This window comes from Triturus cristatus, chromosome 7, assembly GCF_964204655.1.
Source record: "Triturus cristatus chromosome 7, aTriCri1.1, whole genome shotgun sequence".
Lineage (NCBI taxonomy): Eukaryota > Metazoa > Chordata > Amphibia > Caudata > Salamandridae > Triturus > Triturus cristatus.
The window spans coordinates 1,014,074,893-1,014,102,067 of NC_140590.1; the positions used below are offsets into that span (position 1 = coordinate 1,014,074,893).

The 27,175-nt window shown below is 43.3% G+C and overlaps 1 protein-coding gene across 1 annotated transcript in view; it reads left to right on the forward strand.

Annotated features, from left to right (window-relative positions):
• The window catches only part of RAD50 (RAD50 double strand break repair protein), a 495,519-nt gene that overhangs the window by 284,071 nt on the left and 184,273 nt on the right, over positions 1–27,175 (forward strand). Inside the window, exons 15-18 of the mRNA XM_085618052.1 lie at positions 3,661–3,850; positions 13,055–13,181; positions 17,955–18,148; positions 20,662–20,772. Of these exons, the coding sequence (XP_085474178.1) occupies positions 3,661–3,850; positions 13,055–13,181; positions 17,955–18,148; positions 20,662–20,772 (622 nt within the window). The remainder of the gene's footprint in view (positions 1–3,660; positions 3,851–13,054; positions 13,182–17,954; positions 18,149–20,661; positions 20,773–27,175) is intronic.

Here is a 27,175-nt window from a genome sequence, read left to right on the forward strand (position 1 = left end):
TGCAGTCTCATGCATAACAGCAAGATTAATAATGGCTGACAACTTAAGCATCACCTTCAGTGATGCCGTACCCCTCTCAGTCTTCCAAAACTGACAATTCTCTGCATCTTTTTCTGAATTATGTGCTTCTTTTAGGTTAAAATCCTGATTGTTAATCCCAAATCTAGATTCCTTCAAACGATGAGTGCCCAAAAGTAAAAACCACCATTACATTTTTTTAAATAACAAATGATATCTTTGCTATTGGGTGAAATTTACTTGGATCTGTTAGCTCCAGGCGTCCTTGAGTAAACTCAAATTCTTAAGGTGAATGTAGTGGAGTTTGTAACAAGGGTACTTTGTCTGAAACTTTCTTCTGCACAGACTTCTTGTATTGTAATACTTATTTTTTCTGAAGCTGAGGCTTGCAGGAAAGTGCTGTAGTAGCATTCAAAGTATTTGTCCCAAAGCAAATCCTTGATAGATTTATCCTTTAGTGGCACACTCTTGGATTCCTGCACATTGTGCTCAGTGGAAAATGGCAGTTTTCAGACCACAGAAGCCATAGAGTGCAGTTTGTGAGAGGGCCTCACTTTAGTTTAGGATTGTATCTTTATATGGAAGACTATTAACAATAATATGCATTTGCATTTTATTGGTCCATAGTGAAATGTGCTTCCTCTACCAGGGTCTTTTTCACTGCTCCTATTAGTGGGCTAATATTCTCAAATCTTAAGTTTTTCTGATTAGGATATTGCAATTTGTTCCACATATATTCCTGTGGTCTCTAGACTGGTGATATGCATTTTCCAATTAAATACAACAGGGTTTCACCTGTCAGATCCCCAGTTAAGCACATAAACATAATGTTACTTGTACGTTCGCCTATGGGTATCTTGACACTGAATAACAGATGTTTACTGTTACCCTACTCAATGGTACTCAATTTATTGACCTCAGAAGGATGAAAGCCTGAGTGGACCCAACGTGATTCGAACCAATGACTACAGTGGACGTATTAGTCCTTTAAGCCATCAGACCCGGCTTTCCATATCCTTTGCCATTCTTAAGCTCCTGAAACTTTTGTTCTTATCCTGATAGTATAAGAAGGATTGTGCTTCAGATCTTCCATGTTAGTCTGCTAATGTCTCTCATGACATTTAATTGATCTTCCACATCATCATAATATGTCCTCTGTTCATGTGGCAAGGTTTGTAGTGCAATTACTGAGCAGAGTATCTAAAGAGAGTGAGCCAAGCTGGGCCAAGAATGGAGGCTTTCCCCAGCATCCCCTCCCTCTGCAGCAGTCCACAACCACAGGACATGAACTGCATTTTTGGCCTTTGAATGTATTTGACCCCCAGTGAAAACAGTACAACCTGTAAGGTGAGGAAACCATACAGAGTCACTCCTGCATGTCTTAATTACCCTGGAACTGCTGTTTAGCTCACTCAGTCCTCCGCCACAGTTCCTTTACCAGCAGCAGATGCACCAGCCACTCCTTCAGGGAAGCAAGCCCTTTGTTACATTACAATCACCTTAGAAAACCCTTTTATTTTTGTAAACTTTTATTGTTTCAGTGTTCTGTTCACGGTTGTGAGCGATGGGCTGAACAGGTAGCTTTGTCTCGGCGATCAGACACTGGTCAGGGTCCACATTTGTTGGAATCTAAGCCCAATATGTTGTGGGAGGAGTGTGAATAACCTAGACACTCAAAAGAAAGCGGTCACGATCATGTTAGAGCTCAAAGCTAGGGTTTTTGGCAGGCCTATGAAAATGTGCTGTTAGATCAGTTTCCCTATAAAAATGGCACATATGCATCTTTGTTATGTTTTTCTGGGATGCTTGAATATATCTTTAAATTGCTATTTCACTTTTAGTCTGAGCAGCATTACTTCTTTAACAGGTTGTACTCTGGTACCATCGAGCCCTATTAGAGATTGTTGTGGAGGGAAAATCAAAAACATAGCTGGACGGTGTACCCTGATCAGGAGCAACGTTGTAAAATGACCATCTTGAGTAGCCAACTGATGCCTAATATGATTCTGGCACTGGTACACTACAGTCTGTTTTTGTTCCATACTAGAATTTCAAAGCCAGCACATCACACATTTCTCCACAGTGGCACTGCACACAGGACCAATTTATAAATCCTTAGATTGCTTGCCACTACACCAGATTTTCAAGAGTCTGGTTTGTGTCACAAACTAGGAGGTGAAAAGACATCAACATTAAAACACAACTTTTATTGATGTTCTAGACACAACATAAAGGTGTCTTAAAATCAAAGAATAAGGTTAATATACAGCTATAAATGTGTGTGTGTGTGTGTGTTTTTTTTTGTTTCTTTTCTTTTCTTTTTTTCTTCTTTTTTTTTACTCTGGCAGTCCCTGTGAACTGCTCGCTTACATCTTGCTCCCTCAATATTTAATTATGGAGCATCATTTCAAAGCTGTCTTACATGTCAGTTTGTCTGTTCCAGCGGGTCAGGTATCTCTTGGCAGAGAAAGGCAATAACATTAATCATCTAGCATACTTTTACGATGGAACTCGGCTCCTTTTTCCCAGTTTTTAAGTAAGGGCGAGGATGCCTTTCTAAAGCACCATCTTTGAATTAGGAGTCATGTTTTGAGGCGTACATTATGTGTAGATTCACATGCTTTCTGTTTGCCTGCTGTAGTGTTGCTTAGTCTGGACTTATTATGGAAAAGGGTTTTAAGTGACCTCCTCAGAGATGGTATCTGTATACATAGGCTCTGATCCAGTGATGGGATCCACTGGATACTTTTTGCTTTGATGGCAGTGTACACAATATTTCATATTTAATCTCTGTAGCCGTTCCAAGTTCCAGTTTCAACATTGTCATGATCTGAAAAGGTTGCTATGTTTTCTGTCAATTTATGTTGTAGTCAATCTAGTAGTCCTTTTTCTTTATTTACCCGTTTACAAAAAGCTTGGTTGCATTCATCCCACCCTTGGCATTCCATAGTTGAGAACATTAAAAATGATTCATTTGCAACATTACAAAGGAAGCTTTGTTACCAGTTCAACTTTTCAGCATGAAACAGGAACTAGGGAGAGTGACCGTGGAATTCGATTTCCATCCAAATGTATCCTTAATTTGTCAATGATTCATTGGAGATGTGTCCGTGTAAGCATGTCACCAAGATCTAGGCAAATGTAAATTCACTGTCTTTTCGATTGCCAACCTTTATATTTTTTTATAAACCATTCTTATAATAAGCCTGTGTGTGAAGTGCAAGGATATTTTGCATAGTTAACAATCAACCGAGACGCACCAATAGATTTAATGTAGTTAAGCATGGAAGCCTACCTTGGTATTTCCATAATTAAAACCAGTGGTTCGTAGCCAATGTTCTAATCCACTGACATCTTCAAAATTTGAAACCCATCAGACGAGTACATTTAAATACTGCAAAGCTATTGCTTTGTTTATGTTTTTAGAACTCTAAAAAGCAAAAACAAGCTAAAAATGGGTATCTATCACTGCGGTTGGGGAAAACCCCAAAATTCGTGCAGTGAAATCTTAACGACAGATTTTAGACGATTCCTTCATAAGAACTTCCGCATCACTGTTTTCATGAGAGTAAAATTGGAGATGTTTTTTACACCTTTTTTTAAAGTAATGTTTTATGGAGATACTTTGTTTTTTCTATTCAGGGAAACGTTGGTTGAATTACGGGAAAAGGAAATACCAGAGCTCAGAAACAAGTTGCAGAATATAAACCGCGAGATCCAACGCTTGAAGAATGAGGTGGAAGAGCAGGAAACTCTTCTAGCCACTGTCATGTCGGAGGAAGAGAGTGCCAAGGCGTGTTTACAGGACGTGGCACTGATGGAACGGTACCTGGTGAGTTCAGAGGGAATTCAGGCAGCGGCTTTAATGTAAATCTTTCTGAAGAGCCTGCAGTGTAGCAAATACAGGTGACATTTCCTTTTCACTTTTTAACAAAAGGTAAGATGTTAGCCCAAAATTCTTTGAGAAGGAAGATTGCCTGTTATTAAAGTTACACAAATATTTAGAAAATCATTACTCCTCACTTAGACTAACAAGCATTTACAAAGCAATAGGTCTCGCATTGACGCGAGTTTGAGCTATTGGCATTGCAAATAACAATGCCTTTTATTTTTATTTTATTTTTAGAAACATAAATAAAAGGCATTGTGATTTAGAATGCCAATAGCTCAAACTCGCGCCAATGCGAGACCTATTGCATTGCAAATGCTTGTTTCAAGTGGGATAGCCTAAGGTGTACTTTGCATAACTTCCTTGTAATTTCACGTAATTTTCCAAGTGTGTAATTTACTTTGGAGAAAATAAAATTAAGCAACTACCCTGTGCTCCAGTTGCATGGAATGTATTGGCTGCATGGCATAATCCCGGAAGCTCTCTCTCACAATACTTAGGAACTTTCAGGAGCTGTGTGCACACCCACGGGCTCTTCTGATCTCATTGGTGATGTTATATATGATCTCATCACCGATGTAACCAAAGATTCAATTTGACACGCCATATTTGATGTCGTTGATAGTGTCATTTAAGATGTCATCAGTGATATAATGATTGAAATGAGGAAAAGTGCATGGTGGGGCTGCGAGTTATGAATTATGATTTGAATGGCCAGTCATAAGAGGCACATTTTAGGGTTTTTTTTGTAACCATAGCTCACTTTAATTGTTTTTAACTGTGTTTTAAGTGAATTATAAGCATATCTCAGTGTAACACGAGCAGAAGAAACCGTATTCTACTTTTAACAATGTTGAGTGAATTTTTGTGTTAGTGTGTATGGAAATATATATTTTAGTCACAGACCTGCCCCGCACTCAAGATTGTCATTAAATAAAACATTACAATGTGTACGTCTCAGAGGCGCGAATAGAGCCAAATTTCGGTGGGGGCAGGGGGCTACTAAAAATTTTGGGGCGGGCTCTAAGAAGGGGTGAAAACACAACAAAGCCTCTTTAACAAGTAAATGGTCTTTTAAAGACCTGTGAAGTACACGGGTGTGGCAGCGTGTGTGCCCGGGAAGCTGTCTCAGCCGGGCTGACACACACAAGGGGGGGGGGGGGGACGGGGGGGAAGAAGGGGGTGGGGCTGAAGCCCTTTGAGCCCAAAGGGCGTTGCGCCCCTGGTACGTCTACATATTGCCTTCGCTCTTATCTTCTTAGCTATACTGCCAGAACTACACGTCTATCAATGTGACAACAGATTTTCTCATCACCAAATGTATGTTACATACCCACGTCGTTTATTTTGTTAGGAGTTTCTAGTCTCTCTGCACTGTATGCAGAGCGGTCTTATAACTCTTTCCTTAATGACCTCTGTTACCCTGTTTTATGAAGTACTCTGCCCCCACGGACGGGTCTGGCGCGCCCTGTGTAACAAATGCAAATAAACGGACATGATAGTCCTTTTGTCACACCGACCCAGAAGCAGTTGAGTTTTGCTGCGCTGTCATTTACCTGGCTTGCCCCGCTGTCGTTTACCTGGCTTGCATTGTAACATCTTTGGGGCTGAGAGGAGATTGGCTGCACGGCTGCCTCGAGGCTGTCAGCACGATGGGCTTCACTGGAGATGTGAGTTTGTTTGACAGGCGCAAGCGGTCGGTCACTTGTACAGGAATGCTGCAACTCCACTCGACACGTTTACCAGTGAACTCGTTCCCTTTCATTGGAGGCTCACGTGGGCTCAGTTGCGCCTGTTTTTGCATGTTTCTGGTTCATTAGCCTAGTAAAGAGGCAGCGTGTCAGTATAGGGTTACTCCCGGGGCACCAGGGTGTTTTAAGTGAAGGGCGGTTTTAATTGTAGGTTGTTCCACGTCACAAAACCGGCCGAGCGCTGACATCAGGTTGGTGTTGTGTTGACTTGAGGGGCAGAGTTGTCATGATGTACGGTCTCTCAGGAATACCATAGCTGAATGTGTGCCTTTAGCATTTATGTGGTGGACTTGCACACTCCTATTGCAGCTGGCCTTAGGGGGTCGTGCAAAGCAAGGTTTATGACAGTGGAATCGTCACTTTAGTAATTTTACAAAGTGCTGTACCTTTACAGAACAAGCGCGCTAAAAGTGGGAGGGGGCGGGGGGAGTGCGACAGCACACAAAGCGTTTCCCTTGCGGGAGCGAGCCAGGGGCACCATGTGTTTGTAAGTTAATTACAAACATATGGTGTCAAGCTCGCTCCCGCAAGGCAATCGGCACACGTGCACGCGTTGCCATTGAATGCAATTTAACACATGCACGTTTTCGGTTGAAAAGCCGAAGCGATAGTAAAAGGTCTTTTTGCCTATGCAGCGCATGTGCGCTGCGTAGGCGAGACCTAAAAACAGAAGTCCGCCTTCATGTGACTGATGGTCCTGGACAGTCCTGCAGTCTCGCATTGTTTTCATTCTTAGAGTGCAGAGTCTCATGCATGTTTAGTTAAATAGGTATTACTGCTTTTTTACATTTTGTGATGTGATGCTTTGAGTGGCAGATGAGATCTGAGAAGCTGCGGTATAGCAGAATTCTCAGTCTGATAAAGAAGGCAAAAATTAAGGCTGAAATAACAACACATGCTCGTCTTATGCCATTGGCTTAGAAGAGTAAAATGATAATTCTGATCTTAATGAGAACACTGAGTATGATACAACATCTCCTTTCATCTGTCCTGACGTCACAGAATTCCGTACTACATTTGGGTGCCATTTTGCGTTTTAATCAGCATTTGTAAGCTTTCCATTTCGCACATGTATTCGGAGACCTTATGAACAAGTCTTAAGCAAATTGAAACAGGCAATTACAATTCTGATAGTGAAAGAGGATCGGCATTCTTATGAATGTTTAAAGACAAATTTCTCTCTCAAATAAAAACATAAAAATAAGATTGGGGTTTTGAGACTAAAACCAATAGTGGCTCCCTAAATCATCAAGCTGGCCAGGGTTGTTCTAATTTTAACAGTCAACATTTGTATGGTATTGACAGATGTGGGTATCTTATTGGCCTGTTAGTAGGTATGGAAAAAAATACTCAGAGTTATATGTTGCCCATTGTCAAAAGTAGGATTACAACCTGTGTTTCTGTGAAGTGTTGAAGCTTTATAAAAGCCAACTGCAATTTTTATTATGATATATTGGCAGAACAATTTGCTTAGGTGCACTAGGCAATGCTAGCCATCATTAATTAATTTTTTGGACCTATTAATTGATTAATTTGCTCAAAGGTTTAGCATCTGCCATTTAATTCAAGTGACTGCTCAATTGTTTTAAAACAAGACTGTATATGGATGACATCCTACATTCAGTTGATCCCAAGTCTGTACTAAGGAAGGCATAGAAGATTCTAATGAATTTTATGGAATTCTCAGTCTAATTAGATAAACTGATTCTAGGGTCATCTATTTGTATGTTGAATATTAATGTTATCTGAGTGATACTTGGGGTGGAAGGTGACAGAGGGCTTCATTTGTGTTTTAAAGACAGCATTACAACACTGATAGTTGAAACTAAATCGTTATTAAAATCATTGCAGTATCTTCCAGTTGCCTTCATGGATAAAATCGGTATTTTAAGGTGACTGAGCAGCCAGAAATTAATTTCATTTCAAAGGAACTCTGTTCTCGATACCACAATTCTTCTTTGAAAGGTTAGGACTGATCTATCCTTATTCCTGCTATGCCTCCTTTCCAACTGGTTCAGAATGCCCTGCACTCTAGTGAGGACCGGTAATGACTGTCCATAAAATGCTACCACTTAAAGATGCGCAAGGACTAGACGGGCTACTTAAGTTTGGATAGTATTTGGGACTGGCAGGAACAGATATTTCAAAGGCTGCACCTGGGACCTTTGTGATGTCAAACAAAGAATAGTGTGGTAGCAACCTCTGTACTTGTAAAACAAAAAAATGACTAGTGATCCCTCTGAGGAGCTCCTATGCACAAAAACCTATTGCCGTTTGGCAATGAATTGGACTTGACATTGCTGCTGCTGAACTGTCGCCTAGACTCTGTGTCTCACTGGCTGTCTGGGAGATTTGGGCATTCCCAAACAGCCCGCGGAAGATGTTAACTGGCACCTTCAGATGGTTTGGGCTTTTCTGACCCTGAAAAAGACATGATGTGAGGGGCCGAGATTTTCCAGTTCACCCTGCACTTATAATTTCCAGGCAGAAGTAAAAAAAAGTTGACTGGGACAACATACTAACCTGACCCTTGTTTCATCGTCATCCGCTTGAGTTCGCTTCATGTCGCAGTGAATCACACATTGGAATTCTGTTCGCTCTTTGAGGTTTTTTGCAGCTTTTTAGAATACAAACTTTAAAGCTTCACAACTCCAATCTGATTTTCAGCATGCTTGTGTTATTTATCGTTTTTATTTTTCTCTTGATTTTTCCAAATATTATGTTTCTTAACTTAAATGTTGCTGGATCATGCAAACATTTTTCCGGGGGAAAAAAAACATCTGCTTTTGCCATAGCTATGAAGAGTTGAGAAAAGGTTTCTTAGTGATCTGTGTTTTGACCTACCCAGCTAGTTTCTTATTAAGTTGGTGGAGTACATCACTCTCAAATCAATATTTCAGATTCTCACCGGCTTCCTTGTTTTTAAGCATCTGAAGAGATAATTATGGGGCTTTATGAAGCAAGAGAAACCAAAGGAGCATTGGCTCATTCATAGATTTTTTTTTTTTTATTGGATTTTCAAAACATAAATATTATGAGAGCAAAACATATCAATTGATGTCCTATTAGGTCCCCATCCTGTAAATTAAATATCAAATTTACATTTGGGTAATGGTTACCTACCTGCCTGTTGAGGGCCATTCTGCAGTATTACGCGGTATAGAAGTGAGGGTGTGGGCACATCAATTGTGAGGAGGTGTTTTAGCCCCTTCAGGATACTGGTGACCTATCTATTTGAATTCTGTAGGTGATCAAACTGTGCAGAATTAATATTGGAGCTGGTAGGTGTGATGCATACTGGGGAAGCGAAGGGACTGTGGTCCCGGTGGTGCATCGATTGCAGATAGTCCGTGTGAGTGAGCAGGGCAATTGATGGGGGTAAGCCATGTGACACATGGATGGTCCTGGGTCATTGTCGAGGGCTGTTCAGACCGTGGTGGGGTGAACTAGTGTTGCCATTGCAGGAGTGAGAAGCTTGACTGGGAGCCTCAGACGTACGGTTGCTGCGGTCCAGAGGGGTTTGGGGGGGATAGTGGTCACTCTATCAAGAGAGCAATTTCTCCCAGTCTTGGGCCATGGGGTGGCAGCGCCGGCCTCTGGCCTCCTTTGCTCGTTCTAAGATTCCCATGTTTTATTCATTACTGGTCTTTGAGTGGGAGTCCTATAGTTATTAAACATTAGCTATAAGGTCAGCTTTCCATAGAAATACGTAGAAAATAACTACTGTAATATACTCACTTACCTCCTTAGAAAAGACCAAAAGTCCAACCAATGAGCACAATGAACTTCTCTGCCCCAGAGGTTACCATACCTTTTGTAACATGCATTCGAAAGTTTCAGAGCTGAGCTCAGAGTCCTTTTTTACTCATTTCAACCAGTCCGATACATTTTTGACCGGTTCTATGCACTTCATACAGCTGTTCAGGCTGGTAGGGTGACTGTTTCAGGTTTGTGTCCTAGTGTATTTTTAAGCTTTTCCTCAAAATGGCAGAATCAAAGAATGCATCATTCCGACTTTGTGCTTCAAGTGGCAAAGCAAAATTACTTGCATATTATCAACATATTGACTACATTTACTGTCTCAATTCGAGACACTAAAGCAAGGCGTGTAAAATGGGATAACAAGAAAGTCGCCTGCTGATGTGGCTGCAAAAGAAGAAAGCTACAGAGCAATTATCTTCAAGTGAAGAACCTTCCACTGAGAAGATAGTTTTTGTCAGATGGTTGGAACAGCATTTCTTCAAAACCAGGGGTGGTTACATGGAACATAGGTTTGCTCTGAGGTCAAACACTACATCTTTACATGACCCCACATCAGAGACAGAGCGGTGGCTTCATATAAGCCTCATTTTTCTGAAAGCAATCAGAAGGTAGCTGCAGTTGTTTCTCCCATGTTTAAACAATGCTCCAGTTCTTGTATGGCCGGACAGGGAGAGAGGGAGAGGGAGGGAGGGAGGGAGAGAGGGAGAGAGGGAGAGAGGGAGAGAGGGAGAGAGGGAGAGGGAGAGAGGGAGAGGGAGGGAGGGAGGGAGGGAGGGAGGGAGGGAGGGAGGGAGGGAGGGAGGGAGGGAGGGAGGGAGGGAGGGAGGGAGAGAGGGAGAGAGGGAGGGAGGGAGAGAGGGAGAGAGGGAGAGAGGGAGAGAGGGAGAGAGGGAGAGAGGGAGAGAGGGAGAGAGGGAGAGAGGGAGAGAGAGGGAGAGAGGGGGAGGGGGGGGAGAGGGGGGGGAGAGGGGGGGGAGAGGGGGGGAGGGGGGGGAGAGGGGGAGAGGGGGGGGAGAGGGGGGGGGAGAGGGGGGGAGAGGGGGGGGGGAGGGGGGGGAGAGGGGGGGGGGGGGGGGAGGGGGAGGGGGGGGGGGGGAGGGGGGGGAGAGGGGGGGGGGGGGGGAGAGGGGGGGAGAGAGAGGGGGGGGGGAGGGGGGGGAGGGGGGGGGAGAGGGGGGGGAGAGGGGGGGGAGAGGGGGGGGGGAGGGGGGGGAGGGGGAGAGGGGGGGGAGGGGGGGAGGGGGGGGGGAGGGGGGGAGAGGGGGGGGAGAGGGGGGGAGAGAGGGGGGGGAGAGGGGGGGAGAGAGGGGGGGGAGAGGGGGAGAGAGAGGGGGGGGAGAGGGGGAGAGGGGGAGAGGGGGGGAGGGGGGGAGAGGGGGAGAGAGAGGGGGGGGGAGAGGGGGGGGAGAGAGGGGGGGGAGAGAGGGGGGAGGGGGGGGGAGAGGGGGGGGGAGAGGGGGGGGGAGAGAATGAATATATATATATATAGTAACATCGCGGCAACTGAGGAAGGCTACAACGCCGAAATGCATCTTGCTTTGCTGTCCTTATTAAACGGCTCCCAAAGTTTCCTCGAGTGGCCTCTTCTCCTTTCCTACTGGAGAGGGTTTCGTTTGTTATAATTTGCGCACTAGCCAGAGGTGTGCTGGGAGGGCCCGTTCCACTAAGTGGCAGGAGAGATGCTGGCATCAGCTGTTTCAGCTTGTTTTCGTTTCTCCGAGGGATGGGAACAACTTCTGCCCGCCTCAACTGCCAGGTCATCCAGGGACTGCTGCCAGGTGTAGCTTGTGACTGCACGAGGAGGCGATATCACTGCATTTTCGTCTCAAGACCCGGACGAATTAGATACTGGGGGCTGGAATGTAAAGAAGACCTGAGGGAGTTTGTGGACATCGTTTTTACCGTGGAATTCCATTTTATTACTGCGCCTTTACCCTGAACATTGTGTTCTCTTACCAAGCATTACTCACCTGGAAGCGGTGCTTTCTGGGAGTTGAAGTTGTATTACCTGAATAGCTCTTTAACAATTGAAGTTCTTTCAGCTAGGCCCCCCTTTCAATTGTCTAGCCATACTGCATCAGGCTAGATTGCCATAAACTCTTAAAACTATCAGGCTAAGTGGGAGAAGTTTTGTGTGTGGCCCCACTCCAAAGGTTTTCATCCTGTAACTTCAGAAGCACATCAGGTGCTCAAGTTCCTATTAGAATTAGCTTGGCCTGGTCTCAGTAGTCACTTTACAGGCCCCTCAATTGATTATACGTCCTGCCACTATTTGCACTAGGCCTTTGGGCCCCCCTCCCAAGTGTTTTTCACTTATAAGAGAACACAAAGCACGTTTTTGCACTAAGCACCCACTGCGTCGCTGTTTTTACTGCGTATTTCATTTTTATTTTTTTGTTTTGTACATTGAGTAAAATACCATTCGGATACAATTTTATGAATAAATTATTTATTTGAGACCACAGTCTTGCAGAATAAAATGTATGCCCCAGGTCCCTATTGATTTCTGGGTTTCCTTTGTACACCTAATACTAATCCTTTTGAGCCCAGCATTTTATATCTGTTTTTTTAATTTCCTGGGTAGTAAGTGTTTGTTCTGACTGCTCTTTCACTGGAGTTCTTGTGTACTGTGATTTTCTAACTATTCGGATGCTGGCTGGTGCGACTGAGGGTTTTCTTTGATTTTCTGAAAGATGCTATGTATTTCTGATTGGGAGTGAATTATCTGTCCTTTGTTGCTATTGACCTTACCCGCACTGAAGCTTACGGCTTTATGCTGAAGGCTGAATGCTGATTTGGCACCCTACCCAACCAATTGCTGTTTGCAGTTGCTATTGCTACTTCATGATTATTTTTGCTTTTTCTTCGAACATCACTTTATAGGAAGTTCAGCTGATATTGATAATTCTAATTTTGAACCTTATGCTTCTCTCACTCTTGCCTCTCAAATTTGAATTAATTATGGGTTCCTGCTAACACCCATTTCAGCCCATTCTTTAGAATAAGGATTCTTTCATTTATGGAACACGCTATATTGCATTATTTGTTGTGACTTGTTCTAACCATATTTTTAGGATCAATTTTGTTATTCTACTGATGCAATTGACTAATTGAATAAAATAACTTACTAAACCTGTTTAATGAAAAATGAAAAAAAAAACTTAAAATATATCAAAATACTCAATGACTAAACTTGGAAATAATATTGCGATAAAAATGTTGTTCCGAGTTATAACTCTTGGTCTCCTCATATACGGCGGCCAAGGTGTGTCGCAGGGGATTGAAGTCCTCACACGGAGAGCAGGGATCATTGAGTGAGTTAAAGATGCTCAACCATTTACATTTAAATTGATTCCGGCACTAGCAAGTGAATTAAACTCCATACTTATCCAAAAGAATATCGAGAATAATAAGACATGAAGTCATTTAAAAAAAAAATGCCCTTGTATCATTCAATTTGCATCTCTCTGTACTTAGTGGCCTTACCCTGCAAACCAGTCATGCTACTGGTGTAAAAATGTAGGTCAGAAGCGAAGGAAAAAATAATTTCTGGGGTAGAACTGCATGGCTCAATTTAAATTAGCTTTATGGATGATATGTGTTTCACAATGATGAACTTTTTCTTGCTTTCCAGATGGAGTTGAAGGATGTTGATAGGAAAATAGCTCAACAGGCAGCTAAACTACAAGGTGTAGATCTAAACCGGACAGTGCAGATGGTAAATCAAGAGAAACAGGAGAAGCAGCATACCTTGGATACAGGTAAGGCGTTTTAGGTCGTATCTGCCGTGCTCTCTGAAGAACAGTTTAGTAAACTAGAAATTGCTCCAGGTTTGAACAATTCAGAAAGTTTAACTCTAGATACCAAAACCTACCTAGAACTTGGAATAAAGTTTGGCTAGGCAATGTTTCATTTATCTGTTTTTGTTTTAATTTGGATCCATTGAATATATTTTGTGAATCAGATTTTACTTTCTAAATGTGCATTTTGAAGTGGAATACTCGTATGGCCTGCATTTGGCAGCTTTGTCTGTCTAACCTAGTACAGTCTGCACTCTGATAAACTTCTAAATCATATTATGTTATATTTGCCTGCTACTTTGTTTACAAGTATATTTTCCTAGCATACTTGTATGACAAACTTCCTCTGTCTTGACATGTAAGATATTTTTACTTTCTACCTCCTGTTATCAGCTTCTTATGATCAATGCAGTGGTGCGGATAGGGCACACGTGGTGCATCTTTATCATCCTAATAAGCTTCAAAACTGTCTGTTTTCAACAATTTTCAAAAGTCTTCTTTACCAACTCTGCACCTGGATCTCATAGTATCCCTCTTCTTCTTAATGTGGACTTTGGATGGGTACTTGACCTTGGTGTAGATCTCTTCCTGGCAACGCCAGTGCAGAAGGGCTGTTTAATGGTCTCCACCCACCCATAAAAAAAGTTATCATATTCACTAGTGGATCATGATGTACTTGGGAAGAATTCACTTGATTTGACAACACATCTAAATGTAATTAGAGCTTTTCAATGGTCATACTCTTTACATAATATCCCTTTAAAAATAAACTGTTCTCAAATCAAAAGGCTAGCTTGTGAAATGTTCTGAAAATAAATGCTGATTAAAATACTTTAGGTGCAAATATAAAGTGAAGAAAATGTTTAAACAAAAAGTGACAAATTGTGAAATGTCTTTCTAAGTGGGAAGGGATCTCCTGTAATAAAACATAAAGTTCAGGAATCAAAAGAAAATTGTAAACCAAAATATTTAGGCTTGATTCCACTTTTTTAAACGTTTTAATGACAAAGTAATGCACAATAAAAAAAGGCAGCAGTGAGCTTAGGTCCCTGGCATAAGCTGCCTACTTTGTGGTTTTTTAATTCCAAAGAAAAATTAAAGCAGAGCAGCCATCTTGTCTAGACATTGGTAGTCAAGGAATGCGCTCAGGCACTTTGCCAGACGGAGTCAAAATATTTCTGAATTAGAAGTTGGAGATTTTCATTTGATTTGATAACTGGCAAGAAAAAAGATAGACTCTAACACAGACAATGGTGCATCAGAACCGCCATTGGAAAGGTTCTTAGATGAAATGGGTTTTCATGACGGGTAGAGAGATGTACTCTAATAAGACAGCGTGAACATGTTTCTTCCTTTCTTTGTGCTGAGGTATGGTTTCTACAGGGTACTGATAATCATATATTCAGTAAATCACCAAGCAATACATTTCAGATCATTTCCCCATATTTCTGGATGTGCAACAGTGAGAAAAATTCTGCAAGATATGCAGGGGATAAAAGGATATCATTTGGTTGATACACACACGGTTGGATTCTTTACATTAGAAAGACGGACGTAAGTGATGTGGCTCTGGGAGGATTGCATAACTTTAATGTGGGTAAAGCAACAATTTTCTTGTGACCGAGATAAGGGAAATTTGTAGCTCGAACCTATGCCTATTGTATTAGAACATCAGTACTAGACAGACTATAGAATATATAATCTTACAGAATTTGTGAAATAAGAACACTCTAAAGTAATGTTGAAGAATGCAACAAAACAAGTTTCTGTAGCCTCACAGAGATGGTTGTGTGAATATGTGGATAAGACTGGGAAATTGCTGAATTGGCTTAGTGAAATGGAAGGAGCAGATAGGTATGTCTGGCATATTAAAGGCAGCTAGACTGTTGATGCAGAATGGTGTGGAAATGGCAGAATTGTTTTCATAGACTACTCTCAACTTTACATATCCAGAAAATTCCATTCTTTGAGGCAGAAGAGGAAATTCCTGGTCCGAGTTGATTTCTGGTGGAGTTTAAGAGAAAGCTGGCCTGAGGTAAGCAGGACATCTACCAGTGACCATCAATAATCACTTATATGCCTAAGACTAGGAGACACCCAGAGCAATGTGAATCAAACAGCTTAATATTGCTGACTAATTCTGAAAAAAGATTCTTGCCATAGCAAATCCTTTTACTTTTTGAGTGACAGAACAAATTCATGTCGCACTTAAGAGGATTCTTGATTTGCTTAGCAGTAGTTTTACAATTATTGGAAATTTAAAAAGCAAAGCAGAAAAAGCTTCAACTAGTTCGTATGGTGACATGTAGCAATGTGCACCAAAACATATGGTCCGTTATGCTCTTACTCGCGTATGTTCCAAAGAGACTCCACGCCTCCAAAGGTGGATGTTGATTCTCCATCGGCAACCATCTTGATCAGCTTCTACCTAACTCCTACAAGACAGTAAAAGCCTAAACATTTGGTTATACTAGGTGTTCTACACTATGCGCAACAGATAGTGAGCCAAGAGCTGTGAAAACAAATATCATAAACCTGATGATGTCAGGCCAGGTTTTGGGGGGGGGAGACCAGTATAGGCAGGGCTACCACCATGGGTATCTTTTGCTTCTTGCGACCTCCTGTCTACCTTACTTTGGAACTGCAAAAAGGACCAGTTGCCCCCCTAATGTCCGTGCCTCTCAGAGTTCCAAGGGTGAGCACTCTTAGACATCTCTGGGAGGTAGTGTAGTGGGTGGCGACTCAGAACTCAGTCAAACAAGAGACATAATGAATGGATATCCAGCCCAGTGCTTTTCTTTTAAGAAAAGGGAAGTAATTTAATTACACCAGAGCTGAATATTATACATCAAGAATATGTAGCTATACAGTAAAGGTATTTGACTGCTGCTACGGGGATTACTACGCAGAAGTTTTCGAGTTCAGTACAGATCAAATCTTGCTGTGGTGAAATGGCCAAGTATTTTGTGTTTTGTGACCCATATGTATTTATGCTTTGATCAGACGGTTCTGTTCAGTGAATGGTAATCTCAGCAAAGTCCTACCAAAATCTGTTATGCAGGTACCCAATCAGTGTTTTGTTCCGTTGTTAGTGTTACCTGGTATTAAATTACTTTGGAGTTCCATGCAAAAGAGTTCAGTCTTCATCTGCAGAGTGTGAGGAATCATGTTCAGTTTCAGGGGGTCGTTCTGGTGGTCCTTTTCTTCCACTTTTTGCTGCAGATCGGGCAGGTCTGGACCTCGCTTTGGGGGATTCTTTCGACTGGTCCATGGTGCAGGTTCACTGACCTAAGTCCTTTGGTAATCTGTGGTTGTGGTTAGAGCAGACACACTGGTGAGTACCAAGTGTCATGCAGGGAGGCAGGAAAATTCCCAGGCACTCTCAGGTCAACTCCCACGGAAGTCCAGTTCTTTCAGACAGCACCTCTCTCCAGGCCCGACAGCTGGGCTTCTCCTACTCGGACAGAAAGCTCCTATTGAACAAGTCATTTCTTCTACCTGCCCAGCAGTCAGGCAGGCTTCAAGGTCTCATTTTGACCCACAGCTCTCCAGATCAATGTGCAGGCTCGGTGTGATATCCTTTTACCTAGGGTTACTATTATCAGCGCTATCAGCCCTGGATCACTGAAACTTGCTGAGTACTCTGCGTAGTGCCCCTGCCCTTGGGCACTGAAGAAGCCTGGAACTGGAATCAATTGGAAAACTTTGCATTCCACTTATATACACTGTTTACAGGCAGGGGTGTGGATTCACCGTCTAAAATCCGTGAACTAGTTTGATGCAGTTCTATGTTACATTTCATTTTCTGGCTTCAGTCTTTGTTTTAGAGTATTGGATCTCCCATCATGAAGTGATGAGTATGGCTCCAAGTGGAAAAACCCATAACATGATTACAATAAATGTGGAGCTGTGCATTGGATATCATCAGCAGTTCTTGTTGAGCCACTCAAGGGGGATCCAAAAGGGCCACGCCCATGCTCAGCCCAACACTCCCCATTCTTCCACTATATACCAAATGTCCACCCTTCAACCTAGGAATGCAGGTATTACACTTCCACCGCCTGGGAAGGCTGAATCACAACCTCCATCTTGTGTCATGTCAAACAGGGTGCAATCCATATTAGATCCTACTGGCTTCAGCATTCACACCCTTGCAAGCAACATGGAGGCCTTCTACCATTCACCATACATAAACAAGCTCTCAACATATATGCATGGATGTCAGGCCAGGCTTATGATATATAAGAGAAAAATTATAGGAATAGGAACTGACTTATGGTAAAAAGACCTGTCCATTACTATGAATTCAAAAATGGTATGCTTCCACTAGCACTCACACTGCATGTCCCAGTTACACATACAATAGTATTACGTCTGCTAGAGAATACACTTTTGGTTCCCCTCCTCATCTCAGAACCAGGCTTTCTGTCAAATCCGAGCCTGGGCCTCCGCACGAACGCAGGATTTCATATGTATTGGAGCTAAAAGAAAATCAGGATTCCAGCTGCATGTGCAGTCAGGTTATTCAGGGCAGGTGTGCGCATTAGTAACCTTAGAAATATAAAGTACGCGATTCACCTTTTAAGGAGCTGTTTTATAAACCTTTAACTAATCCAGTTAGAGGGTACTGGGCTGCTAAAGGATGCGATTAAATATCTTCAGCAGCATCTCGTTTACTACATATTTAGCCCAATTCTCTCACACTTTGATATTTTTTTTATTCTTGTCTACTAGTGTCTGGAATGATTGAGTTGAAGCGCAAACGTATACAGGACCAACAGGAGCTGATCCAGCAGCTAAAAAGCACCGTTAATGAGATCAAAACAGAAAAATTGCACATCTCAAGTAACCTTCAGCGTCGGCAACAGCTTAATGAGCAGAGTGTGGAGCTGTCTACAGAGGTCAATTCTCTTCTCAGAGAGATAAGGGTAAGGATAAACCCTCACAAAATATTTTGTAATTATTGTCTCATGGTTGATTGAGTATTCCAATGCTTTGTCTGCTTCTATGTGCAATACCAATTTGGTGAGGAATGCACAAGATTTTCTTTAAATGAACGAGAGCATGTTCTTTTTATATTTAAAAACATTTGAAGCGTAAGGTACAAAGGTAATTAGGAGTCCTTCTCTACGTGTTCTTGAATTCCTTGTGTTTCTTTGTACAGATGTTAGGGACAGCCTTCTGAAATGTTTGATTTTAAGGTTTTAGAGGCGAGGCATTTACCCTCCTGTTCCTTGTGTGGCGTATATACTGTAAAGTGCAGTATTTATTTTATGAGTGTTTTGGATTTGGTGATAACCAGTATCTGTTCGTGCACATGAAGAAAACAAAAATGTAAAGAGATGGGAATTGGTTTTTTCTACAGTACAACTGCTGGTTCTTATGACTGATGTTTTATCAACCCATTGCGAGTATTTCTCTTTTACCAGCATCCGCACAAATGGATAGACATGTCAATCCACGTATGAAGGGTTCGCACTGCTGTGCAGGTACGGTCAGTGGTCCTTGCACTGCAGTGGGAGGCCATTGTTATTGTCTTCTTTAAGGTCTGCCTAAACACATCTATATCTGTTTCATAAGCCACTGGATTGTTTGGCTCTCAGTAATTTTAGAATATCCAGGAAGATAACCGCTTGCCCCCTTCAGCCATTGCTTTGTAGAAGCACCAGTCACATTTCACTCCAAGAGACAGCATACAATGAAAAACAAAGGAACACACACTCATAAGATTGTGGTGAGCTGGCATTCGCTACAGAAGTATTGGAAAACGCATAACACCCAGGGTCTGTTTAGTCGTGCTGTACGGCTATGACATGCAAGCACAGGCATGCACAAAGGCTGTTTTTTTGTACTCTGGCTCGGTTTATGCGCTAACAGGAGTGGTAAAAGCGTTCTTCAACATTTGCGATTTTAGGTTTTTTCCCTTGGAGGAAGTTGTGGTAAGTCATTTACGACAATAGCCTAGGGTCTCTCTCTTGGCTTCTACCTCTGATGAAACCTTCAAGTTTTTAAAAACATATATTTGCTTGTATAGTTTAGTAGAAGTGTTATATTGCCGGCTGGCCTTCCTTTCTTCTTAGACAACGGGCAGGGTATCCCCGTAGGAAGAACCATTGTTTCAGGAAGACCCTCTTTGGTGTGTACATCCCTAACATGTCTGAGTGCCGCTAAGACAATCGTAACAAATGCTTTTCCTCTTCTGTAAAGGATTTTGTATGTTCACGATACAGTTAGTCTTATTCCCTCCTAATCTTGTATAGTTTATTGAGCTTTTCTTACTCCATTCCTGTTGCATTGCAAAGCATCTGCTCCTGTTCCATCCTGCTCAATACTGGACTAGTCCTTGAACCGTCAGACCAAGCTTATTCAGGTCTTCTGAGTCCTTCAGCAACAGATTGTTTTACACCTATCATTTTATAGAGCCAACTAATTTCAACACCAGAAGACCAACATCTTGGTTATCTAAGATTATTCCAAGTTTGGTTGTGAGGAGAGAAGTTACTGCAGAGACATTTCAATAACCACTATCGACAGCAATTCAGATTTACTGCTTCACGTAAAAATGCAGGAGTTTGAGGACGTCTTCCAGGGGCTAAAAGTTTTTGTCCCTGTGGTCCGATCAAATGTGATTATGATACTAATAGAAAACAAGGCCATCTCATATTATATTCAGAGTTTAACTGCACTCGCAACTCTTAGCTTACATGGCTGGTAATGGACACTTGAAAGTGGTTCATTTCTCAAGGAATATCTCTTATGGTGTCTAACATAGTGCTAGTGTTTGGTACGCAGCAGCCTACTGCACACTTGCCCCAAAAGGGAACAGAATCAAAGTGAACTTCTGTTTGTCTTCAATGTCTGGGGCCTCCCTCAATTAGACCTTTTCAAAATCCACTCCATTTTAAAATACAAACACTTGTTTTGTAGGTGAATAAGGAACCAAATTATTGGTGGTACAGTCGAATGATCATGGAGGCATACACATTCTGTTAAAACTTGATTTGTGCTACCTTCTGTATCCAAGACAACATGTAATGTATGCTCATTCTGAATTTTGGAACATCTGTGTTCTCTCCAGGGCGCTGCCATGCAAAGTTTTCAAATGCCAGATATCCTGACATTAGAGTGAGGGATAATCGTCCATTAATCCAGTCCATCTCTCAACTTCAGCACTTGGTTCCTTGAGAATTGATATTTACATATGCAGATGTTTTCTCTGTGAACATGGATGTCCTGTCTCATGTCAGGATAATTCCACAGGTTCACAGTATGCGAGTAAGGGCCTCTGCTTTTATTCTCTAGCTTTGGACAAGGGCAAAGGATGGAAGTGATTCAAGCATGTGAAAGATACTAATGCTGTGTAGTTATATTTACATGTTAAGTATTTTTTGTTCTTTTTGGCTTTCCATGATGGGTAACTGTTAACTCTCTTGCTTTCTAGGATGCTAAAGACCAGGTGTCTCCTTTGGAAGCCACTTTAGAAAAACTGAAACAGGAGAAACAGGAACTGATAGAGAAAAAAAATGCAAGCAGCAAGGCAATGCAAGAAAAGGTGAGTGCAAATTATTTATCACTTAAGGAGATTTGTAGTATGCACTGAGCTATACAAATTTGGGGTGCTTGTAAATTTCATACTATAGAGCCAAATCCTTTGATGCTTCTCCTTTTTAGGTTTTGCCTGAGCCAGCACGCATGCGCTGCTCTGCGAGGTTTCTGGTAAGGGCTTCCAACTCCGATCACACGCGTGTGTTTTTTTTTTTTGATCACAGGCTATTGGCCTTTGCGTGAGTCTTTCTAAGAAAGACAGCACGCAATTGGCCAATGGCAGGTGCATGTCCCGCCTTCTCGTCAAACATTAACTCCCCTGGCCTAGGGAGCGAGCAGCAGCGCGGCCGGATGCCCGCTGCATTCCTGACATTCCTTCGCAGCCGTGCTCGTTTGAGAGTTGTAAAGCAGTTTGCATCTTGTAGGTAGCTGTTTTTTTCTGATTTTACATAACTGTGGAAATAACCCCCGTTCCTTGAATCACAAAAGAGAGTTTGAGACGTTTCTGCAAGGCAAAAGCAGTTTTATAAATTCAAATCTCGAAGGAGCGCAATACATTTGTCATACATTTGTCATTAAGGCTGTTGACGGAGGATTCAGGCAACATTCTTAATTAAAAACCTTTTTTAATATTTGAGCATTAAAGCAGCATAACTGGTCTGTACTGTGGGGAAGCACTTTAAACACAGGAGGCCTCATGATTACGAATCTGTCTTTGTGTAAATGGGCCTTTCTTCCCAGACGGGTTACGGTAGGGTAGAGGGGTTTGAGAGTGCCAGCCCCCAGCCCTGGCACCAGGAAGATGTGCTGCCACCAACCTCGCAGCTAGTCAGCTCAGAATCAGAGCTTACACTACAGTCTCTTGTAGGGAGAGATGGAATGACGTATTGACGGTTTCTCAAGCAAATGGAGGGATAGAGGGCTTATAAATAATAATAATTATTATTGACGGTGTTCACGATTATTGACGAGGCTGCACTAGTCCCCTCGTGCACCTCTGTGTTGCGGCTGGTGTGAAGGTGGTACATTCAGCTCAGAATCAAAGCTCACACTGCAGTCTCTTGTAGGGAGCGATGGTATTCTTCTCTAAAAACCCCAGACTCCAAACAGCCCTCCGGCATCCCTCCCTCTCGCTCCTTTCTACCTCCTGTCTCTGCGCCTCTTCTGTTATTTCTTAACCTTCGCTTCCTCCCTCATTCCTTCTCCGCCCTCCACTTTCTTGATGCGTTTGCCTTCATCTGCCTCTGGTGATGAGTCCTGTTATTCGTTCTCTCCTACTCACCGGCGTCGCCCTCTCCTCCTTGGACTTTCCCTTTACACCCTCGCCTCCAGCTCCCTGTGTTATTATCGTGTCCACCTGCACAGGGTGGGGGGAGGGCTCTCACTCTCGCATCCTCTCTAGCGTATGCTCGCTACCTCGCCTCACTCTGTCCTTTCACCCATCAATGCCTCCTCTCTCCCTCCCACCTCTCTTTTCTCCAAGCCCACCCGCTCCTCTCTCACCCCTTCCTTTTCTTTTCACACCCCGCTATTCCTTCTCCCCTCACCCTCTCTCTCCGACCCCTCCCTTCTTCTTTCAAGCCTTCCCTTTTCCTCCCCTCGATTCTCTTCCCGTTTCACCCCTCCCCATTTGTTTCTCTCCATAAGCCGCCCTCTTCCCCCCCCCTCCCCTTCTCATTGGCTCCTGTCAGTCACCCACTTCTTCCCTAGCCCCCACCACCCAATGAATGACACACGTGAGGTACACTCCCTCTGTGTCCCCATCACCTCCCCCCTCTTAGGTTTGCCTCCCACTCCGGCACCACCACCGAAAGCTAGGCGCAACCACTCCCCCAAACATACATGGTCCCATAACTGCTTGGAAAGTGCTTCGGGGCTACACTTCTGGCATGAAGTACTATACAAAATTACTCCTCCACGTTCTCTGTGCCCTCCATCCGCCCCACGCCCTTACTGGGAGGCATGAGTGAGGTTTATTCCTCAAAGGACCACGCACACACCAGACATGACACAGAGAGCATCTTCTTGGTCCACGCGAAGGCCTTGGTCGCAACAGTAGACGCCAAGACAAGGTGTATGGTGGCGAGTAAAGCTGTCATGGAGAAATCGCTTTTGCCTGCTATGTCCCATTGTACGTAGCATTCAGCGCGTGAAAGGCCTCAAATTGATGATGTTGTCAACAGGTAAGAAACGCACAGATGCCACGGTTTTATGATCACTGTCGGTAGGTGAACACTGTTCCTGCAGCCTTATACTTAATTCCTGAAGAAATATCAGTTTACCATTTAAACCCAGAGTTAGCTTTTCTGGCTTTTTCCTAGACCTCATAGCAATTCAGCTGTAGAAACTTTTGGATTTTATATGTATTTTTATTTTCTGAAGTTTTGCAGAGCGCAAACTCGACCCTAAGGTATTGGAGCGCTTTACATTAGCATCAGCTATATCACACAAGTTTTTTCTTTTTTGCACTGAAGGAATAATTGTTTTGCCCAGAATTACAGGATGTTGAAATGACTGTCGAGACTCGAACCCAGTTCCCCAATTCCAGAGTCAGGAGATATGGCTGTAACGCCACAATCCTCTCCTACACGCATAATGGGATTTGATAATCTGCAATGATTTGGTGTTTCTGTAAGTTTAGTGCTCTGCAGTGGGTATGGGAAACTCCAAAATAAATTAATTAGTGCTTGGAAGTCAGGGGTGTGGCAGAGCTGAGAGGAGTAAAATAGTACTGGAATGGTAATGGGAAGTCTCTGAAGGTGGTAATCTAGGTGCTCACCCTCTTATGAGGTCTTGCTTAAATAGCAAAGAGAAGAAGCCTGGCAGACCTGAACTGGCATAGCGTTGTACATCCAAGGAGCATACCAGGTGAATGCTTGGGGCTTCGCTTTGTCCTTTCTAGTGCAGTGATCCTGTTGCTGCGCATCATGCATACTCCACTTGAGAACTTAATCTGGGTTACTTATAAGGCCCGAAAGGCGAGACCTATTGGCTTGTTCTTTAGGAAGGGATTGTGGGCTCTTTTCCTTAGAATGGCAAGAGCAAGGATTTGGTTTTGCTCCAATAGAAGCAAACATGAAAGAGAAAGCAGCCATGAGCAGTACTATGGGTTAATTAGTTTGTTTTTTAAGTCTTCCAAAACTCTTCTGAAAAAAATATATATATGTTTTTACCACTCATTTTGTCTTCACCCTGCACGCCTTTACAACAAAAAACTATGATACGGTTAGTATTTTACAGGTAAGTATAAACCATTTCTTTACATGTATGTGTGTATAGACCTGTGTGGGAATGGCATGCGTGGTTCTGTCATACAACATTATCCATTTAAAAATACACCATTCGGTTAGCAAAGCAGTATCCTGCATCCATTCTAACATTGCTGAAGAGTTCCTTGGTGTGTTTGGTGCTTGCCTCAATGCGGTTTGTCAGGGTGACTTTTCTTGCGTCTGAGTCACTAGTGGTATTTGTTTAGGGCAGACTTGAAAGTGGCTCGCTCTGTGGTGTCTCTTCTGGTGCACCATCTTCTCTCCAGTAGTTTGTAGCTGTGTTTCATTGTCCTGAGTTCTCGTGTGTACCAGCTGGCTTGTTTGGTGGCTCTGTGGATCCCACCTTGTTTGAAAGGAGCGACTTGGTCTGCGGCATTGGTGATCCAGTTTGTGATGTTCTGGACTGTTTGTTCCAGGGTGGTTGCGGGGTCGGGCTGGGTGTTGTGAGGGTATCCATCCATTAGGCCTGTGTTACTTTGTTCAAGCTGCAGAAGAGGCCCTCTGTGGGGTGGGGGGGTTGTGAGGGGGTGATGGGGTGCATGTTGATCCTGCGATGGTGAAGTGAACAATGGAGTGGTTGGTCCAGGTGAGTTCTGGGGCATGGCCGTACTTGACTCTGTCGCTGGCCCTGGAAATCGGGTCCAGTGTGTGTCCTGCACTGTGTGGGGGGTTGGGAACCAGCTGGGTCACGCCCATGCTGCTCATGCGTTCCAGGAGGTTGGGTGAGTTAGTATCCGTAGAATTGTCCAGGGGGAAGTTGAGGAAGATGTAGTGCTTGGACTTGATGGCTAGCAGAGCAATGAAGTCGGTCGTGAAGTCGCAGAAACTGGTGTGTGGTGCTGGAGGTCTGTAGGCGAGGGTACCCCTGATGGTTGTTCTGTTGTGCCATTCTGTAGAGGAATTGCTTTCTATTACGTATCCAAATCTTTTTTTATCATTGTTCTTTTCAGTCATCCATCCATAATGATTATGCCAAAATAGATGACACTCGTGCATGTCTACCTCACAAAAGCTACGCAGTGTTGAATGGGGCTCGAAAATACTTGAGGGCTTTAGAGAATTAATGTTCGCAACAGTAGAGATAAGCATAGGAAAAAGTTCTGAACTTACCATTGCCTCATAATGCATGTATAGCCTCCATCTGAAAATATCACATAATGTGTTATCATTCCAAAGTGGATAATTTGGGCCACTTTAGGTAAAGAACACGATGGTCAGAAAAAATCTATATATTAATCAATCATTGCATATAAGAAGCACTTGACAATTGTTTCTACCCTTTTGCTGGGCTCTTTCTCGCACATTGTATCTTATTAGTTGTAAAAAAGTGATTTTCCATCCTTGTTAATGAGAATCTCCTAATAAGGGATATAACAAATTATCAAAAAAATCCAGACATGCAGTGTTTAATGTCAATTCGAAGTAAATGCATCTTGTAAAATGCCAGCATGGTGCGGTTACTGAATTATGCTCTTAGTTTGCAGTAGGGTTCAACATGAAGGAAGAAGATGACAGAGATCAGATAGGCAGTGGAACGACTTCCATGTAGCCACTGAATGAGGGAGTAACTACGGCCAGTGCTCAAGGCCAAGGGAGCTTTAGGGGAATAGGGCTACACCTGAAGGCCAAAAGCTGACATTTACAATGTATAAGATTTTTAAATCGAATCACCGGCCTTTATGAGCAATCTGCATCTCCCACGACTCATCAGCTTTCCAGGTGAATGGGTTCCAGTGCTATTTTGCAGGTCCAGATTATACCGAGAGGTTCTGAATTGTAACATTTTCTTCAGCATTTGATCACAGTATTCCATATTGAATGCAGGGGCTCATTCAAGGCGGTGGTTAGAATGAAAAAAATTCCTAGCTATCGTAACGGAAAGTTTTAAGGACACGGAGGCGAGGATTATGCTGTACTTTCTTTTATTACACTAGCCAAGTAAACACAGCAAAGGCTTAATTTCCCATAACACCTTGGGGAAAAAGTAAACAGTAAATCCATTTCTGATGGATACAGCTGCCAGTGGATTCCTCACCTTGTGAATATCGCCTGCGCCAGCATTCCACAGAATTTTTCCTAGCTCTCCACGCCAACGTGGACGTCATAATACCACGGCTCCGCTCGCGACTCCATATGACGTCATAATACCACGGCTCCGCTCGCGACTCCGAATGATGTCATAATACCACGGCTCCGCTCGCGACTCTGAATGACGTCACCGGAGCAATAAGAGAACCACGTCGGCGTGATGACGTCAGTTCCCTTTTTTCCACGCCGTCGACGCGTAACGGTTTTCTAGCACTCTCCTTGGTTGAAGAGTTACTTTGTTGTTAACTTGTGAGTTACTGTTTTTTAAAGTACTCATGTCTTCGTCGAGGAAGTCAGGATTTAAGCCCTGTAGGGAATGTGGGGGTCACATGTCCATCACTGACCCCCATGAAGATTGCTTATGGTGCCTGTCGTCGGATCACGACGTGGAAGACTGTTCCTGTTGCAGGAAAATGAAACCAAAGGCACTTAAGGAACGGGAAGCAAAGCTGTTTATGGCCAAGGTGAAGAAGGAAGGTAGAGGTCGCAAGCGAGACAAGTCGAAGCCGGAGTCGTCGACTTCACACTCGTCGAACTCGAAAAGACATAAGAAAAAGAGGAAGCATGAGTCTCGGCGCCGATCGACGAAGGGTAGATCTTCGAAGTCGCCTTCACCTCGACGTCGCAGTAGGGACTTTGTCTCACCTTCTCCTTCTCCTTGTGTCACTCCGGAGAAGTCTCCTTCGCCTTAGGTAACTCCGGCGCAGTCTCTGGCGCCGAAGGATTCACCAGCTTCCGACGCCGGGCCGGATCAGGATGCTGAACTCTCTCCTGTTCCTGAAGGTGAACCAGTGGATCTGGTAGAGGATCCGTTGACTCCGGTGCCGGTTACTCCCCGGCTGGATACAGGTTCGAAACAATACCCGCAATTCCCGGCTCCAGGGACAGATCCGTCACATTTTTTAAATGCTATGTATGGAATATTCCATAGAGCAGCCTTCCCATCCGGAGCACCTTCAGGTCCCTTGGGTCCGCTTGCATTCAGTTTGGGCGTTCCACAACACAACGCTCAGGCACCATTTATGTCCTTCATTCCGATGGCGCCGTCATGGC